Source organism: Passer domesticus, chromosome 1, assembly GCF_036417665.1.
Source record: "Passer domesticus isolate bPasDom1 chromosome 1, bPasDom1.hap1, whole genome shotgun sequence".
NCBI lineage: Eukaryota > Metazoa > Chordata > Aves > Passeriformes > Passeridae > Passer > Passer domesticus.
In genome coordinates this window covers 100,646,669-100,667,338 of record NC_087474.1, presented here as the reverse complement: position 1 = coordinate 100,667,338, position 20,670 = coordinate 100,646,669, and the positions used below count along the sequence as shown (strand labels likewise).

Sequence of the window (20,670 nt, the reverse complement as noted above, 5' to 3'; positions counted from 1 at the left end):
CACAGCTAAAAGCATAAAGACCATCCAAATAAAACCACACATAGCAGGAACCAGTGATATAAGGTTCTCTGCATTTATGAAAGAGCTTGAGACCTATCTTGAACTTATAGTAAGACCATGACTACAAAGAACAAGCCTCCAGGATACACCTGCCTTTGACACTGTTTGCAATTTATCAAAAAACTCATTAAATGTCACACATCAAATTTCATAACATTTATTACAAGTGTATATAAAATATTTGATTGAAAAAAAACTTGCCAAACTGGATCCCTGCTTTCCTTAAGGTCAGTTTCAAAAATGGTAGGAAACTTCTGCAGTGAGACACTGTTAACAGCTCTGAAACTATCACTGTAAATCACACACAGGTGAGATTTGCAGCAATCAATCATTTTCAATTCTTTCTGATTCGTGGATCATTAATAAGAAAGATTACTAATGTGGATCACTAATCCCTTCCCAGTGAAGATAGTGATCCTTTTGCATTTCCCATATGGAGGCCCTTGGGTAGCAGATAACTCTACCTTGCACTACAGGCTGAAAACCCACCAGCTGTTGGAATACAAAATATGTACCAGTGCTCCTCTTTTGGTAGTTGAATAAGATGCCATTCTTAAATGCAAATCTAAGACTTGTGGTGGAGTTTGCACAGTCTTCCTGCAACTTCAACTGCTTGAGACAAGTGTATAAACTGTGGATCTAAGACAACTGTAGAGGAACAAACTGAGCTGCAAGGTCCAGAGATTAAACAGGCAGTGTAACAACACAATCTGCCAAAAAATTATCTGATTAAGTAAGCTATGCAATGCACAAGTTCCAGCAGGCCAGTGTTCAGGGAGTTCCTCTGAAGATGTTGACACTGCTGACTAGTGAGCAGAAAGAAGGTAGGACTCTGCCTTTGGAGTGAGAAGCTACCTGTATGGGCCCAGATCCACATCAGCCAAATTACACCCAGAGAAATAACCCTTAGTGCAGACACCTCCCCATCACCCTTGGGTGGTGCATGGGATGACAGCTTCCACGGTGCTGCTGGGGGGAGGTTCTGGTAGTAGAAGTTATGTTTGCAGTGAGTAATGGGTCAGGTCAGCATGTGCTGGCACAGGTTTTGCTTGTATGCACCTGTTACTTTGTTGCAAATGTTAGGTTTGACCTAACGAGTACAACTGAAGCAGTAGCTACAATTAACAATAACAGCTGAAATATTGCTCTAGACAATAATGGATAGGGTATTTCAACAATAATTTTCTTGGCCATCATCTAATCCTACTGAAGGTGACTTTGCAAATTCAATGTTCTAAGGCTTTAGCTGCCTTGCAAGGCCTCAAGAAGCTCTGATCACCCTGAAGACCACAGAGTTACTTTACCTGCTTGTAATTTGGACAATCTTTGTTTACAGAGAAAACCTACACAAGCCTCCAGAAAGCAGGAACTTTTCAGTTGCTTCACACAAGCTCTGCATTGCCATTCATTGAAAAGAATTGAAATGAAATTTCACTGTAGGTCTTGGTGTAACTATTTTCACAGTAGCACTTCATATTGGCTAAACAAACCAAATGGGTAAGATAACAATTTCTTAAACACTCCTGGCTTTTTCTAGTATAACTTTCCAGCAGCAAGACAAATCTTATCTAATAGGATAAGTTAAACATAAATTAAACATAACATAGATAAGCGTATTATTTGCAGTCAAGAAATAGGCTCTGTTGCTTAGCAGATATACTTCAATGGATCAGGAACTGTAGTCATATTTCTGGATTGCCACGAAACACTTAAAACACATTTAACTTGCAATGCAAATATTTAAGTGCACTGTGAAAGCACAGGACTTACTAACCAATGAGATCCTCTTCTAGACTGTGCTTTGTGCAGAAAAGAGGAATTAAAACTAATACTTATTTGTAGCACAAATAAATTTTGTGATTGATTTCTTAACTCTTACTGTGGAAATGTGGTGCAAGCTGCATGTACCAAGACATTAACACCAAAACAAATATTCAAAAAATCTTCATGTATTGAAGGTAAAAAACAAATTAACCATATAACCTATTGTCCCTTTGTATTACAGTAGTGGAAAAATACTGAGACTAGGAAATACCTTCCCCCAAAAGCTGCACAAAATCTGAAATAATTGAAATACTTTTCCCACTAGAAGTATGAAAATTTCTGTTTCATCAAATATATTCATAATCACGTTCTCAAACATTTTATACCAACTAAATAATTGTGGGTGCCAAACTTTTAATAATAAGTACAGACTCACAGAAAAAAAGCATTCCTTGAAGAAATGTCAATAAATATGCAAGACACACTCCAGCTGAAGCTTTCCTTAAGGTATAATGCCAGTAAGGAAGAAACCACCTCCTTTTGACCCAGTAATCTTGCTGTCCCATGGGATGCAAGAGGGTTTATGATATTACTAGTATTAATATTTATCATAAAGGAATACAAATTTGTATTTAAATTTCTAAGAAGCTACACTGTTTTGAGAATATTTTCTGACCTTTTTTGAGTCATGTGCTTGATACCCATGAGCAGAAAACAAGACATTTTTGAGGAAATAATTTCTGAATATCAGCTACACACTTTATAACAGGTATTGAACAAAAGTTCTGAAAAACATACTGGCCAAGAAAAGTATTCAGAATTTTTCACTTTTAAAAGCAAACTTTACATTCCACTGCTCACAGCAGGACATATGGATGATGGCTCATATTTGTAACAGAAGTAAAAAAAAATAAATTTCAAACTGGCATTACAAGATAGCTACAAACTGAAGAAAGCATCTTGAAAAAAATAATTCCAAAGGAAAATTGGTAAGTGAAGCACACCTGAAAACAACTCAACTTTTCACACTTACATTGGATAAAATTAAGTATTTTTTATATTTCTATTTTTTTAAACATTCAAACTGAAAATCTGATGGTAAAAGTAAGTAGCTATGAAATAAAAATATTTTTAAAAATAGAGTAGAATATAATACATTAAATACTTGAGTGAAGCTGCTCAAGTTGGATTAGGATGTTTATAATCTACTCACAACCATTTGACACTACAGGAAAATGACAAAACAAATGTAGACTGAAACAAGCCAATGCAGAAAGCTTTATGCACTTACAGAATGCATTGCTGGGGGCAAAAATCAGGAAGTGAACAATGTGTTCACAAAGATAAAATTTAGCTCACATGGAGGGGAGGGAAGAGGCAATGACATACACTTTACTCTTCTGGTCCTCAGAAATACTGTGAAATAAAGCAGGAACACCCTGGCTCAGGTTCCTGGGAGTTTCTGAAGGTAACAGTGGTCATACTTTTACTGGAAAGTTTAATTAGTACAGAAATCTTAGTATTTCTGATCAAGATCTGATCCTCACTTGAAGTTAGCCAATGGCTTAGGGAGCCAGTACCAGTCACTTCTGAGGAGTAGCTATGAATTAGCTGAGATTTATTCTGATTGTTTCCAATGAAAGACCTCAAAGCACTGCTGGAAAGCCACTATGATCCTCCCAAACACACCATGCAATGCCACAAGTATCCTTATGCAAAACAAAATGCCTGGACAGAATCTATTCAACTCATACCCAACACTGAACCTCTGCCAGGTTTCACACTTTACCAAAGAGGAAATAAAAGCACATCCAGTTTCAACTCACCTTCTGCTTACAGTATTGCTGTTCAATTGCCATTCTACACATTCAATTAATAAAGCCTGCTGGTTACTCAAGAGATTTATATCAACAATTTTGTCAACATTTTACCAGCACCAGTTAGAGATGTTAGTTCTTTAATTGCTAACTGGAAAGGAGAGACAGACCTATAGTTTAATGGTATTTATTTTTCAAGTGTATTATACTGTACACGCCACTTTCTTGCAGAAGATTTTAACAGTTTAAATGTGCACAACCTTAAAATTCAAAGAAAAGGAAAAAAAACAGGTCTGTTGCATTCTAGTTCTTTGTGCCTTTATTTTTTAATGCACATAATGAAGCAGAGGTCCTCATTTCCAAATCAAACTATCTGTAGAATATAGAAAATGTATTCATGGAGCATTATGATTTCTAATTAGTACTACACCTGCAAAGCAATCAACACGAACAGCCTTCATTTTCATTTGCAAAACTTTTCATTTGCCTTTTCCTCCTGCTGGGAAATCCTAAAGGCAGACAACTAAACCACCTTTCTCCCCTAACACAAAATCACTTTACATTTGGCAACCAGGTCTAGCCCACACCTAATCCAGACTGGCATGTTGAAGTTACTACCTGAACTCCAAGCCCCCCCTGGGACCCGGCTGCTGACTGTCAGTTCCTCAGTTCCTCTTTTTTTATGCATGCTGCTATCTGCTGCTGCTCTGAGGTCTGCATTAACTCCTGGACAACAGGAAGGAGATGGGTTTAGAGCCTGCTGTAGGATGATATAAATTGAAAGCAATCCCAGAAGGCAGCAATGCCAAAGCTGGCCAGACATTGTAAGAGCCCCTGAATTTTGGCTTCAGAACCATCAATCAGAAACATCTTGCTGGCCACATTCCCAGAAGCCCCATAATGAACCACAAAGTTCAGAGCAGAGAGAGGTAACAGTAAACAGAGAGTGCTGAGGGAAAATAAAAAAGAACATTATTCACCCTCTCAGTGAGAGCAGTTCAACTCTTAGTTGTCACCACTTGATTTCAGACTGTGCCCAAATATTTTCATAACTTAAGACTGACTGCTGCCATCCCTGGTGAATATGCAGGGTTTTATTGGTAATTTAAGCTGCTTTCATTATAAGACTATGAGACAAAGATCTATTAGTTCAAAACATTAACTAATGGTCCTTTCTCAATTACGTTCAATTTTTCAGAGAAATTTTTAAAGGGGTAACATGAAATAATTTTCTTATAATTTTTCACTTAAGAACTGTATCTTAAATTTAGTCAGGGAAATTTAAAATGCTCAAAAGAAGCTACTTAAAACAGATTTAAAGATTGCAGTTATTAATGTTCAGGAGAACATAGAAAAAATATCTAACTAAACAGAAATATGTATAATAAATAATTAGAAAAGTAAACTTACTTCTTCAGCCTTGCTAGACAGTTCACTTTTACACTGTTTTAGCCAAACAGTGCTGTAAATGCACAGAGCTAAGTAGAGACCATCATATGAAAAAGAAGTCATGCAATTTTTTGTCTTCCACATATCTTGTTGTCTGTTCCCATTTTAAGTGTGTGGAAGGAATATTTGGAGTAGGTGCATATCTTATTACTGAAAAATTTACTTTCAAATGAAATTACTGGAAACAGAAAAATTCACAATTTATAACACTATCTTTGAAAACCCAAATTATATTGATTTGACACACCAAATTAGGGAAAAGAACTTGCAGCTAATGGTTCCTAACACTGAACTTAGCACACAAGCAAAGGAGTGGAAGGGTTGTCCCATCTAACTGGGAATGGTTCACAGCTGCACAGATCTCTCAATGGGCCTGACACCACAGCACCAAGGATTTCCAGAAAAATGGATAAGTTAACCTCTCAACAGTTTGTGTACTATCATTAGAAGACACAAGATGCTCATTCAAAAAGTCCATTGCAGAGATGGGAAATAAACATCCTTATCACAACATGCAGTCCAATGCATTGCATTTTTTTCCACAAAGCTATTAGTAGCAGAACCATGCACCCAAACACAATTCTAAAGCTTAAGTCTCTGAGCACATACCTCTGGATCATGGTCTTTTACAGAAATGTTTAAGCAGGGGTTCAAAAAAATGACATGAGGCATGTCTAAAAAAATGTCACCGAGATAAGACCTGTAATTTATTTCCAGCTGAAATATTTGCAACTTTCAGTTATTTCTCTTGGCCTTTAGGGAAAAGAGTAATCTCCAGTCAGGGTTATGATCCACTGGTTTCCTTGCCCTATACATCCACATAGAGAGAACACAGTCCATACACCTTCAAAAGATGTAAACAGATGTCTGAACATCTGTATTAATTTGTGAATAATGTTCAGAGTGCTGCACCTCTTGACAACTAGGAATCTACCTTAAAGCCTGCTTCACAGATTTAAAGCTACAAATTCAGCTCCCCAGGGAACTACTGAAAACTCTGAATCTTTAGATATTTTATTTACCAAACTGCTTCTCTTAAACAAGCAGCTAGAATTCCCCTGAAAAAGAAAGGTCACATTCATGCAGCCTTTTAGGAAAAAACACCTCATGTTCCGATAACTCTTTCTTTTCCATTTTGCCAACTGTTCTGATTATTTGGCAACAACACAAGGATACACTTTCAAGCAGGAGTAGCACACATAAAATACAAATGTAATCTCCAAAATGATTAGCACAAATTAAGCAGCTGCTGGTGTGTATGAAAGCCAGCACCCTCAAGGTCCTCAACTTGTTAAAGCATGATCCAGCAACATGAAATAAAGGGCAGCTGGGTCGTGTCAAGACTTTGGTAAAGCTGGCAGACCAGAATAGTTTGCTGTCCCTTTTCCCTAAGTCAAGGAAAAAGGCCTGCTCTCTATTTTGGCCACTGCAATTAAATGTAAAACCCACTACCAAAAAAATTTGTTGTGGACAGTTTAAATCTTGGAGACTGTGTACCTTTTACTCCATTCCTCATTACAGAAAGCAACACACTACCCTGCTATACATTATAATCTGTGGGCTTTCCTGTGCTCTTTATTGTAGTTTTCACACAGGGCCATTGCAGAACAGGAAATTAGCTTTTTTTTTTTTTTTTTTTTTTAATAATACAGATATATTTTTATTTTGTTCATTCTAGGACTGGTGATGAAAATGCATATTAAAATAAAACAAAAACTTTTACATCCTTCTGTGGTAATTAGCAGTTCAATTTAAATTCTGACTCTTCTATGCTCACAGTCATGTTATGGTCTCCAATCTCCACCACAACAGACCCCATTTACTAACCTCAGATCTAGAGCTTTCAGCACTAATACTTCCAATATCACTATGACTCTCCTTGTGCTACAGATTTTATTTTTCCTTCAGCATGACTGAGATGCCACTTTTCCTCAAATTACCTGCTAATACTAGAGCAAGAGGCTAAGGTTTTGTTTGTACAACTACCAAAAGACAGCTACAATAATTTGTGATGCAGCCACTCGTAGTGTATGAAGTGTTTGCCCACACATTAAAACCACTGAGATTCAGTCCAGTGTTGTTGCTCCTCCTTCTTCTGAGAAATCAAAATGAGGAACACCCAGAATGTCAAAATTACAAGCTTTCTAAAATACAATGGCATTTTGATGATCTCTGTTTATTATTCTCTTAACATCAGAACTCTGAACTTTAGAATAAATCCACTTAAAACATAATCTGAACTCACATTACGTTGGTTACTTTATTTTCTTCATTCCAGGCATAATTGTGATGCACACTCCACAAACTTCCACTCTAAACATGCAAACTGCCAATCATAGCATATTAAAGCTCTTGGGACATCCATTAGCTTGTCTCTAGCAAACAATTTTTAGGCTAGCTTTTATTATTTGCTACCTTAAAATGACATATGAGTGGATAATGGATAAGATCTTTCCAAATAAGCAGCGGTTCTGTGTAATAGAAATACTACTCCACAGCTGCATTCTAATTGACAAGTTGGCATTGAAAAAATCTCCCAATTCAAATGAGGAGGTAAAAAAAAAGATACCTTTTTACAAATTAATCCATTGGCTTATCTTTTAGGAAAGAGCACTGATTAAAGCAATGCTACCTGAACCTGAACAGAGAAATTCACCCTTGGAACCACAGCTGCATGTACCTTGAGGAATAAGAGGCTAATTTCAGACTGTGTAAGACCTGCTTTCTTTCTGTCCTAAACAGCTGCTAAGGTCCTGCACATATGCAGTCAATTTATCCTGGATAACTCTGGACAGCAGAAGAATAAATAATGCAGACGACCAGACACATACCACAGATATTTTGAAATGCACAAAAGAGAACCATACAGAGGTTGGTCTACTTCTCTTCAAGGAACATTAGACCTGCCAGCTTCAAGCTGACGCCCACAAAAACATCCAAGCAAGTATTCCAGACTGGTCCTAAAAATAGTATGAACACAGTAACATGGTGCAGTGCTTGAACTGGGAGCAAGTTTCAGACACCCTGGCTCTGCAATCAACCAGCTTCAAGTAGCAATCTTACTGCTCTCAACAGGGAAGTCTGCTGCAACCAAAACTGTTACCAAAATCCTCAGTGAGGTATCACAGCTATTTATTTTAAAATATTTATTATCTATACAGCACCTATTATATGTAGACATTTGCATGGGTTTAGCAAATTCTGCTGGCCTGTGTTGACAGAAAAAAATTCTAAAAAGTCCTCTCCCCCTTCAATTACACCTTTTTAACCAAAGCAGACTTAAATGCCATTCGAAGGTAATTCCTGAGAGGCCTGAACACTCGCTGAGTTCCCTTCACTAATTAATGGATCATTAGTAGGAAAGAACCCCTAACTGTTCACCCCCTGCACCACATACAGTCTTAATTACCTTTGTGAAGCAACCAATTTGTCTTTCAGTTATTGTGTCCAAAATCCCAAGTGAATTGACTCAACAGGGAGAAGGAAAAAAAAGGAAAAAAGTTGTTTCATACACACGTTTATGAAAATTCATAATTTGTATGACTGGCAAAGAATCTAGGAGCTAAGTGTTTCTAGCAAGAGTTAAGAAAGGGGATTTCAGTAAATTAGGAGAGTCAGAAGTGATAGACTGACTAAAGGAACAAAAAGCTTTTCTTGGGATTACAAATATGGATATATCACTGAAAAGCTTTCCCTTTGTGCAGCTTTTGAGAAAGTTAATTATATCATCACTTCATAATCACGACAGCTATGGGAAACAGCAAAACACTATCACAGCTGTTGTTTGCTTTTTCCAGACCATTGGAACAGGCACCTATTCCTTGCCTTTCAAAATACTTCCTTGCAGAGTTCCTAATGAACAAGTTCTCTCTGTGTTTATGCCCAATTGCCACATGAATCCAGTTGGAGACAAAATATAAGCTTTACTGCCAGTTATTTTACAACAGAGATCAGACTGCTCTTCTTCTCTCATTTTCACAAATCTATGAAAATAAAACCCAAAAAACACTCGCAGACATTCATACTTTTTTTGGATGCACCTCAATGAAACACACCAGAAACAGGCAACAATCACTGATGCCAAACAAGACAGAAGACAGGCTGGCTGCAAAAAAACATTTCCAGGAACCAGGTCATTTACTATACTCCATTTGTAGAGTTCTATGTTCTGCTCAGGTTCCTGTTCCTGAGCATCATTTAAGATACAAAGTTTCAGTCATTAAAGAACTCTAAGCCACAGAGCAGTACCTTGCCTTGAAACAATGTAGCAAAGCATGTACCTGAAATGTCTCTGTGAATTAACATATCCTTCATTTTGGTCCCAAAGCGAAAGAGCTGGGAGACTCCAACACATAAAATGTGGAAAACTACATCTTCCAGGAGACAAGATTTTGGACCTCCTGCGTTTCACTTCATTGCCACTGCTAATGCAACTTTTACCTATGTGACCGGGGCTCACACTAAATCCCATCTATAATCTACTACAATATTCATTTCTTACCTAAAACATGTACCTCAGAGAACCATTGAATAAAGTGACAAGACTGGGAGGCACTTGAGTCTTAATTCAGTTCGCTCATAAAACATGGCTCAGAAAGCCAAAAGGACCCACAAGAGCTGCTGACCTTCAAGGAGAACCTCTTCAGAGCTCGAAACCAATCCACTCCACCGGGCAGAAAGTTGGTATGGCAGAAGACTTGCATGGGTTAACACACAATTTCTGGATGAGTTTAAAAAAAAAAAAAAAAAAGAGGGAACAGACAGAAGGTAGAGGTAAGAAAAATACTTGGTAGGAAGAGAGAAACACTGCTTGAGCGGGCAGCAGTTCAAGCTCAGCTGGAGTTGAGAGAAGGATGTTAGGTAAGCTGGCAACAAAAGGAAGAGAGGAAAAGTAAGAAAATTGTAGACTGCTGCTCAGCTAGTAGGGGACATAGAGACAAAGTACACAGAAAAGGCTTAGACACTCAATGTTGTCTTTGGCTGATTTTACACTGATGAGGTCTGAGCCTATAGCAGAGTTCCAGGGAAAAGAAGCATTACTCACATGAGTACATGACCAAGTTAGAAAGTTCTTCTGCAACTGGGATATATACAGAGACACAGAACCAGACCAAATGTTTTATTCTCTGGGTCACCAGGAGAATTCTGGAAACAAATTTTCTTTCCAGAAGCCACATTTATCCAGTATATATTTGGAATAAGTAAATCAATCTGTTTTCTATGGCAAGACATTTAGCTCTGTAAACAAGGAAAGAGTACTGGACATTGTTTGCCTTGACTTTAGCCAGCTTCTAACACAGCACCTCAAAGGATCCTTAGACCTAAACTGTTGATGCATGCACTGAATAAGTGAACTATGAAGTGAGTGACACAGCAGCTGAACTGCTGAGCTCAAAAGGCTGCAACCAAAGATACCACGTCCAAGTGGCCTCTAAGGAAGTTTCTGCAAACCAATACTGGGTTTAAGATTTGTCTGCAGTAATGACCAGAAAGATGGAACAGAGTGCCTTCTCAGCAGCTCCCAAGGATACAGGAACTGGGTGGAGCGCTTTATAAGCTAGAGGGAATATCTGCTGTTCAAAGATACCTCAAATGGCTGGAGAAGTAGCCTGATAGAAACCTTGCAAAGTTCCACAAAGGCAAAGTCCTCTATCTCTGTTGGAATAACAAGCTGGGAGCCAAACAGATGGAAAATACTTTTGCAGAAAAGGTCTTGGGGAGCAAGTTGAACAGGAGTCAGCAGCATGACCTTGCAGCAGAGACAACCACACACTGGCCTGTCTTAGCAAAAGTGTAGCCAGAAGACCACGGGAAGTGATTCTTTCCTTTCATCTGGCACTTGTGTGAGCACATCTGGAGGATTCTGCCCAGCTTTGGGACCACCTGTACAAGACATTAACACATGGAAATGAAGCCAAGCAGATGGCTATGAAGGTGAGTAGTGACTGGAGATCAGGGTATACAAGGTGAGACTGAGACAGCTGCATTTGTTCACCCTTAAGCAAAAGTTATTACTGCTGCTACCAGTGACCTAATCAGAGGTTATGGAGAAGGCAGAGCCAGACTCTTCCCAAAGGTGCAGTGATAGGACAAGAGACAGTATATAAAATCCACACCTTCAGACAGACTTTTCAAAGAAAACTTGCAATAAAGTTTTGATGCAACACCCAAACAGGTGACCAGAGAAGTTACAGAACCTCCATCCTTGGAGTTCTATAAAACAACTGGAAAAACACCTCAGCAATTCCAGCCAAGTTAGCCTTGCACTGAGCACGGAGTAATACCGGATGACTTTAAGAAGTCTTTTAAAATTTAAATGATCAAACTTCCAGTGGCAATCAAAAAATCCAGAACTCTACAACTTGATCCTATCAGGTAAATACAGTGAGAGTCTTAATACTCCTCTCCATCAAAGCTTTCTTGCTAAAGCCAGACATAGGTCCAGAAACAAGAGAGGGAAACTGAGAACATTTACCATAATAACAACAGATGAAAAGCAGATTTACTGTGTTCAGATGAAAAGGAGATTTACTGTGTTCAGCAGAAACCTTGTGCTGCATATATGATTACCAGTTATTTGCTGAAAGTATGCCCAGAGCACCTGGGTAACCATGTACAATGCTGGATCTGTCCTCAATGTTTTCACCATTCCAACCAGTATATGCTTTAAGGCACAGAGCACTGTACTTTGCATTTTGCTTAAGAGGACATTTTTATGTCCTATCAGCGCCCATAGAGCAGATGTTGTGGATCACTACCATTAAAGGTCCATGTGCATGCATGTGAAAGAGCTTCCAGGTTTTGGTTCACTCACTTTCTTCACTAGAAGAAGCTCCAAGTCACAGGTGCTTATCTGGAAGACACAGTACTGGAACTCTGCACATGATTTAATGGCATGAATGGCTCTTAGCTGTAAAAGGTGTATTATCAGGGTAGTCAGTTTCTCAGTAGTAGCATATATAAAAATAGGAAAAAGTATAGCATTTTCTCCCAACATGCCTTGTTGCTTTTTGCAAGGCACTTTTACCAAAGCATGGGAACAGTGCCACAGCTGGCTTGGAAAAACACAGCCTCAACCAGCAGTGAAAAAACCATTCTGAGTTAGTGTTTAGTATAGCAATAACTTTGCAGAATAACTCTTAACAATGTAAAAAAGAGTCACCTGAGAGTCAGTGAATTTGAAAATAAAGCTATTCAAACTTCTAAAATCTTATCTCTGAACTTTTTAAAATTAGACTATATGAGCACCTGACATTACTAACAGTTTTGGAAAAGAAAATTGCATGTGTTTCTACCTATGCTAAGGATGCTCCTGATGAAGGAGGGCATGATGGATGGATGGATGGATGGATGGATGGATGGATGGATGGATGGATGGATGGATGGGGCGGAAGGGGCGGAAGGAAGGAAGACATGTCAAGGAAAAAGAAGGGTAAAGGCAGAGCTCTCAAAAGGAAATTTGATCTCACTTCTTTTCCTAATTCTCTATAACACATCTCTCATCTCTCCTCCTCTACCTCTCCAGGAGCTTTTTCCAGATTGGAGTTTTGGAAGAATATTCCTTAGGCTCTGATCTCCACATCCTGTATGGCTTCTGCTTACATCCCCAACTGTTCCTGTGTTTCCTCCTCTAGACCACCAGACAACTCACTCTCAAATGGGGAGGGGGGAATAATGAACGAGTTATTGCTAATGCATCCAAACCCACTTAAAGCATTATTAAAGCACTTGGTTATGAGTTATCTCTAGACTGTCCTGAAGAGGTTTTGAAGAAGGTCTGGTATAAAATTTACAGCGTATTTGTACACTTGCCTTATGCATGAGACAATTTCCTCCCCTTAAGCAAACAAAGTATGTGGAAGCTATACAGGTGAGGCTTACAAAAGAGTCTGCAAGCTGAAGAATTGGTTCTTCTGAAGAGCAGCATATAATCCTAAAGTCTTTCAAATGAAGCAGGTTTGATTAAACCATATAGAATGTAGTAATTCTGCTTTCTTGAGAAAGCAATATGAGGGCCAGTCTTTTGCTTAGGAAAGCTGCCAAAAAACCACATAAAACACCAAGCAAACAAAAACTAAAGCAAATTATGGAAGTGAACAGTAAAGATATCAAAGGAAAAAGCAAGGAATGTGTCATCACAGCCACCAGCAACAGAATCTCTGCATCTTAGTGTAACTCATTTATATGTTTTCCAGCATTGTTCGAGTCTTCTGTTCCAAGAAACAGTTCAGTTTCTTCTCTCTTCCCTTCTGAGCTCTCCAAACAGGAAACTTGCCTAGCACAGCAATAAGAATACAAGTTGTCTTCACAGGAATTCAAGACTCCCCTGCTTCCCCTCTCCAAAGGGGAATCTTCAGCAACTGCTGAATAGCAGTTGCCTGCTATTTCAGTTAGAAATCATGGCAGATGATGGACAACTCGGAAGTCCTGTGCTACCCTTGAAGGGAACCCAATTCATTGTATAAGGCTCAGTGGTCTAAATTTTGCCTGTAATTACAATTTCTGACTCACGCTCATATTCAGAATATATGAAAGCAGCAGTCTCAATTACAAATTTAGTCTTCTAATACAAATGCAGAGAGAGGCAAATACACAGATATATGGTCTAGACATAAAATTTACAGAGTTCAACTTCTCCTTGGGCAACCTACTACACATTTAACACTAAGTTGAAAGACAATTTTTATTTAATTTTACTTTATTTTAAGTAAAGTATTTAATTTTACTTATTTGGGTACTTGGTGTCATATTATCAAGACATGAAAGGCAGTGGCAGTAAAACAAGAAACAAAAATATTACCCTACAGTATTTTTTCCAGTTAGGAACTTCCCTCTTCATTTCCCTCACTATCCGTTGGTGGTTTCCTCCAGTCACAGCTTTTGCTCAGGGGCACTGTGCATGAGCCTCCCAGGGAAGCACTGAGCAATACAAGTGCCTCTCAAACACATGCAGAAGAAGAATGTGCAATAGTATCTTGTTCTAGAATTTTCTTTACAGGCAAAGTATACCTGACTGCGACTACAGGCAAACATACAAATGATTGGATAGAGCAAAGCCAAAGAGCCACACCTTGCCTTAGGGGAGAATGTGATGAGCCACTCTTCCAACAGCATTTATTCCGCTGTCTTGGAGTCATCTTAAAGACCTGTCCTGCCCAGTATTAAGCAACATACCAACAGGGCAGAAACATCTCACTCTCCAAGGGCCCCCATGACATTTCTATGCATCTCTTATTCTGGTCTTGCAAACAGCTGTACAAGACCCTCTGCAGTCTGTGCCGTGCACTGCTCACCCCTCCACTCAGCTCTTGAGACAGGGGTCGTGCCAGCCTGTACCTCCCCTGTCCTTTCTCCAGTTTCCTTTCAACTCCCAGCAGCCCAGTACAATGCTGAAAACTTGGAAGGGCAAAGAGTCTTGCTGGGGCTGCAGGTATCCCTTTGCACTGCAATCTCTCTCATGCCAACCCAAACTTTGGTGAGACCAGGGAAGAAGAATATTAGCACGAGACACAAAGCCCTCTTCAACTGTAGTGATCTTCTACTGTCAAACTTTAGACAAGAGAATTTCTTTTGATTTGACATTGTATATTTTCTTCTTTTTGCAGCATATTAAATTCCCTTCTGGAAAAGAAATGGGCTTATCCCAAAGTCTGGAAAAGAATTCCTGATAACTTCATTGCTACCACTGAGCAAGACCAGCTTAGTAAGCTGTTTTCGCAGCTACACATCATCTTACAATGCTGATGTAACACTAGCAAATTCACTTATCCACAAAATATGCCATGCTCCAAGAGCTTCTGTTAGGTGGCACACCTGTTAGATGTGGAGCAGAAGGCCAAGCTGCATGGCTGGTCTTAAGTATTCAAGGCAGTTGGTAACAAGAAAAACAAAGTTACCAGAACTTTAAAGCTTATCTGATACATCTCATCAGGGACACTGAGCATCACAAGAAAACAAACACACTTTTACAAAGTTTTTTCAGCCCTTCTAAAGAAAGAGGATCCCCTCACACACCAGAACTGCTTGGAACAACTTTTCCAAAACTATTAACAAATCTATTAAAAGGAATGATTCATTGGCTTGATTCATGTAACTAGGCATCTTACAACACAGGACCATGGCTGATAAAATGATACTGAACAATTACACAGATAACATTATACTTAATTGTATTTTAAAAAAACCCAAACCTCTGAATTGTATTTTTCTTAAAGTTTTATGTATTCAGTTCTTTTAAACCACATTAAAAATGGGTTTAAATGATCCATACACAAAGAAACAGCAGACAAAATACAGAGAAGTTGAAAATCAATAGTTGTAGCTATTTCCTGCTAGTTTTCTTTTTTGTAGGCAAACAGAATTCTTATTGATGCATATTTAACTTGTATTGATCAACTGTGCCATGAAGAAAGAAAAACTCACTAACTTGGGCCCACTTTTTCAAATTTGTAGTTGTCTATTTAATGGACACATCCCACGGTGTCTTTAAACAGCACATGCTCCTTGGTTTTGCTCATTAGTCTGTATGTAAAACAATAGTGAAAACCAACCTAGCACATAAGCAATATTGTTTTAATACAGAGATGACTGAAAAGTATGAGGTTCCTAACTTCAGTCTCTCATATAGTATTTTAGCATGCTATTGCTATCTATATATAAACATTTTCAAATGTGTTTTATCAAACCCTACCAATCGCATGTGTTTTCTACCCTGAAATGACAGCAAGTTCATAATACTTTAACCTGAGCTTACCTAGGTAGAAGTGCACATTTCAAAGGGATAATGAATACTTGTACTGTTCATTACACAAGTGTCCTCACATTCCTAACCTGTTCATCCATTCATTTGCAGCTATATTATTCTGTACTCCTCCTTGGATTTCTAGAGTTCTATCTACCATTACCTCCAATTATTCTTTAATTTTCTGGTCCATTTTATTCTCCCAATGTTGAAAATAGATCAACTAAAATCCTTAGTACCTTAAGAGAAAAATCCTACTAAAATTTATTCACACAAGTCCCCCTTAGCTAGAGGGACTTAGTGACTTGTGTGCAAGTCACTTATGAAAGGTCCAGAATCTGACCCAATACATCTCTGGAAGTAAGTAAGAATTACCACTCCAGCCTGGTTCCTCTTTAAGAAAAAAAAAAAAAACCCAAAAAAAAAAAAACCTATAGTGCAGGGAAGTTATCTCCACAAAACACACACATCAGTGATTGCATTTGTGTGCTGGCAAAGCCGGAAGGTGGCTTAGGTCATGCATGTAATGCCAGCCTAAAAAAAAAAAAAAAACCCTAAAAAAAAAGCTGTAGTCTGTCAACTAAAGATCACAGAATCAATGAGGCTGGAAAGGGCCTCTGAGATAATCGAGTTCAACCTATGACCCAACACCACCGTGTCAACTAGACCACGGCACTAAGTGCCACATGCAGTCATTTCCTGAACATCTCCAGGGACGGTGACTCCACCACCTCGGCGGGCAGCCCATTCCAGCTCTGATCGCCCTTGCTGTGGAGAGATTCCTCCTCATGTCCCACCTACACCTCCCCCGGCGCGGCCCAGGACCATGTCCTCCCGCCCTGGCGCGGGCTGCCTAGCCGAAGAGGCCGCCCCCCCGCTGGCCACAGCCTCCTCTCAGGGGCCCGCAGGGTCCCCCCGTTACGGGCGGGGGACAGGGGACCCGCGGGGCCGGGGCCAGGCCGCACCGCCCGCCCGCCCGCCCGGCCACTGCCCCGGGCCCGGGCGCGGCCCCACCCCGTGCGCGCAGCCTATCGGCCTCGGCCACACCGCCGGGGCCGCGCCCGCCCTCCCGGCCTCCCTCCTTGCCGGCCCCCTCCTTGCCGGCCGCCGGCACCTGCCGGGCGGGGGAGGGGAGCGGGAGAGGAACCCCCAGCGGGGCCCGCCGGCCACCCCAGCGCCGCCCTGCCCGAGCCGGCGCGGGGAAGGGGAGGGCAGCACGGGCTTTTACCAGGAGGAGCAGGAGGCAGCCAGGGTCAGGCAGGAGCGGGAAGATGGCGGGTCTCATGGTAGATCGGGCGGCCGGGAGCGGGGAAGGGAGAAGCGCGGCTCCCACTCGCGGCGGCGGCTCCTCCACTTCCCCCCGTCGCCAGGAAACACCCGGGCAAGTTCCACCGCGGGGCCCGCGCTCCGCCGCGCGCTCCCGGGGCACGCCGGGAAGCGTAGTTCCGGGAAGGGGAGGGCAAGGAGGAGGAGGAGGAGGAAGGAAAGAAAGGAGAGAGAGAGAGAGCGGCAGAGGAGGCGTGGAACCCAGAGCGCACCGGGGCTGCCCGCGGGGCGGTGCCTGCGGGCGGCGGCGGCGCGATGAGGAGAAGGGCGGGGTGGAGGTGAGTTACGGGGCGCAGCTGCAGCGCCGGGCACGGCAGAGGGAAGGGAAGGAGGGAAGGAAGGCGAGAGGGAGGCGGTCTGGGCGAGGCAGGGTTAACCCTTCCCGCCTGGGTGGCGCGGGTGTCCCGTGGCACCGCACCCTCTTCCGCTCCGGATCGCTCCCTGGCAGCCCCCAGGCTGTCCGCCTTTCCTTCGGATCCCGCCCTGTGCCTTCAGGCGGGACTGGGCACGCGGGTCTGGCCTGGGGAATGGGACGAGGGGCGCTTAGGCACTGTGCGCCTCGTGGTCTTCGTGCCCTCGGAGTTTGGGAGGAAACTTGGAAGTCTGTGTGTGGCGGGGCAGGGCGGCTGCTGGGCGGGTTGGGAGCTTCAGCTCGGCTGGAACGGCGTCGTCGGTGTTTATCCCTTGGCGCTTCAACAGATTGGCGCTTTCTGTCGCTTCCTCAGTTGTAAATGAAGAACACCCGAAATTCAGGGCTCGGCCCTCTTCCAGTAAAACTTTGGACCTTGCGGAATACGTGCATGCTCTGAGACCCCGCAGAGCTGTCTCGAAAAGCCCACAGAAGGCTGCGCTTTGCCTCTGTCACGTTTCCAGTATGCGCACCAGTGTAAGGAGGGGGACGGGGTGTAGCACCGTTTAGAAGAAAGTCCTTTACATCAGCCCTTTTCAAGTTAAGACTCGCTTGGTTTCAAAGAAAGCCTGACAGGCTCAGACTTTGTGTGGCCCTGCAAAGATCTTGTGGCCTGTCAGTTTCATGAGCTGCAAACACTCTCGCACACATGGATATACATACAAGTCATGTATTTTTTATAGCCTGAAATTGAAACTTGGTTTTTATCAGTTCTGCCATGACTACCTTAAGAACTTCTGCTCTTTGATCTGTAGAATGAACATCTTGTGCACTAACTCACATTTGAAAAATCTTTGATATTTTTTCAAAGCTCAGTCTTCACTTGGAAACTATCAATGAAATTTGATAGTATATGACTGTGCTATCATGTTTAAATTTTAACAACCTCGTGTTTTTCTGAGTAGAAATATTATGTAATTCTTGCTGTCTGCGTAATGCAAAGTGGACATATTGTTTGGTATGAAATTTCACACACCTTGAAAAGGCCTTGGTGTCCGTGCGTGTCTCTTCATTTTAAGTGGCTTGAGAAGGCTAATATTTTTCTACATTTAGCTTAAAGAAGAAAAGTGAATTATTTACTTGATTCCAGTAATATGATGCATATTACAGATATTGCCAATTATGTAGCATTTTATAAGCAGACCTTTTACTTATTTCTTGATTTTTTTTTACAGACTAAATGTCTCTTTTTTTTTTTTTTTTGTTAACAAGGATCTTTATCAAGCAAGCCTTCCAGACAACAGTTCATCTGTTTGTTATACACATGAGAAAAATACCTGAGGAATGTTACAAATTTTCCTTTTCTAGTCCCTCTTAATATTTCAGAACTTCTCTGATGCAGAATTAACCCATTCAATGGAATCATAACACTTTACTAAGAATTGCTGTGGAAGTAATGGACTGCTTCTCTCACTTGTATAATTACTAACACTTTAGGCAGAAGTAACTGTTGCTTTCATCTGGAAACTATTAACATCTTTCATTATTAATCCTCTTCTGTATGCAGCAGTTTTATGGAAAAATTATTGTTGATGTTATTGGGATATTTCTGGTGTTTCACTGAGTTCTTTGGTATTTGCTGGATTTTATGCTTCTGCCCCTAGATTTCTTATATTTTAGTTTAGTTTATTTGCTGAGAGGTAAAACGTGAAGAAAATGGAGGAACTAGATGGTAAGATCCCCTGAGAAAATACTTTTGAAGGTGCTGGGGTCCATCACTGCTGGTCGCTTCTTAAGCACCACCTCCTAAGGGCACAGGAGCTGGCAATTCCAAAATGTCAGAAGTCAAGCACACGACGTAGAAGGCTGGCTTGGCTGACCTGGGATCTTCTTTTGGAGCTAATGGAAAAAAAGAAGGTGTATGCCTAATTGAAGTAAGGTCAGGTGACACATCAGTTGATGGAATCTCTTTGGATTTCAATACTGCCTCTCAGAGTATCCTTCTGGACAAAATGTCCAGCACACAACTGGATAAACACATGGTGTGATGGGTGAGAAACTGGCTCACAGGCTGGTCACAAAGGGTCACAGTGAATGGGGTCCTGTGGCTAGTGGGGCTCTGCAGGGCTCCATCCTCAGCCCCATGATTTTCAATTTCTTCATTATTGACTTGGATGTGCAACTGGAAGGGATACAAAACAAGTTTGAAAATTATACAAAATTATACAAAACAAGTTTGCAAATTATACAAAATACAGTACCTCCCTGGAGGGCAAAGAGGCTCTCTAGAGAGAGTTCAGCAAGTCAGGGGACTGGGCAATCACCAACTGTGTGAAGTTTAACGAGGCCAAGTGCCAGATTCTGCACCTAAGTGCATGCACAGACTGGGGAATGAGATGCTGGAAGGCAGTGCCATGGAAAGGGACCTGGCCATTGGCAAGTTGAACCTGAGTCAGCAGAGCCCTGGCCAGGAGGGCCAACCCTGTCCTGGGGTACATCAGGCAGAGCATTGGGTAAGGGAGTGGATTGTCCTGCTGTGTTCTGCACTGGGGCAGCCTCACCTCCAGTGCTGGGGGCAGCTTTGGGTGCCACAATATAAGGATGTTGAGCCATTAGAGAGTGTCCAAAGGAGGGCTACAAAGATGGTGAAGGGCCTTGAGGGGAAGCTGTATGAGGAGTGGCTGAGATCATGAGATCACTTGGTTTGTTCAGCCTGGAGGAGACTGCAAGGAGACATCACTGCAGTCACAACTTCCTTGTGAGGGGAAGAGAGGGGCAGACACTGATCTCCTCTCTGTGGTCACCAGTGACAGGACCTGAGGGAATGGCTTGGAATTGTGTCAGGGGAGGTTTAGGTTGGATATTAGGAAAAGATTCTTTACCCAGAAGGTGCTTGGGCACTGGCTCCCCATGCAAGTAGCCACGGCACCAGCCTGACAGGGTTCAAGTAGTGTTTGGGCAGTGCTCTGGGGCACATGGGGTGACTCTTGGGCATGTTCAGTGCAGGGCCAGGAGCTGGACTTCAGTGGTCCCAGTGTGCCCATTCCTGTTCAGGTTTCTGTGATTCTGTATGCTGGAGTATAAGAAGTTGATACTTGATAACAAACTTTATTGGTTAAAGTTAGAATTAAAGCATGCTTGGCAACATTCTGAAGAACAGTCTG

General features: G+C 41.4%; 2 protein-coding genes across 5 annotated transcripts in view; one reads left to right on the top strand and one right to left on the bottom strand.

The window, feature by feature from the left end:
- ERP44 (endoplasmic reticulum protein 44) overlaps nt 1-17,263 on the bottom strand; it is a 46,415-nt gene extending 29,152 nt beyond the window's left edge. The window contains exon 1 of the mRNA XM_064431521.1: nt 17,060-17,263. Within this exon, the coding sequence (XP_064287591.1) occupies nt 17,060-17,116 (57 nt within the window). The 5' untranslated portion in view covers nt 17,117-17,263. The remainder of the gene's footprint in view (nt 1-17,059) is intronic.
- Nucleotides 17,264-17,280: 17 nt separating this feature from the next.
- INVS (inversin) overlaps nt 17,281-20,670 on the top strand; it is an 86,342-nt gene continuing 82,952 nt past the window's right edge. The window contains exon 1 of one of the 4 annotated variants that reach the window (XR_010367627.1): nt 17,281-17,435. The gene's annotated coding sequence lies outside the window, so the exon portion shown is untranslated. Of the gene's footprint in view, nt 17,436-17,784; nt 18,044-20,536; nt 20,561-20,670 lie in introns of those variants that run through there. The other 3 variants (XM_064431468.1, XM_064431477.1, XM_064431484.1) reach the window with 3 other exon arrangements.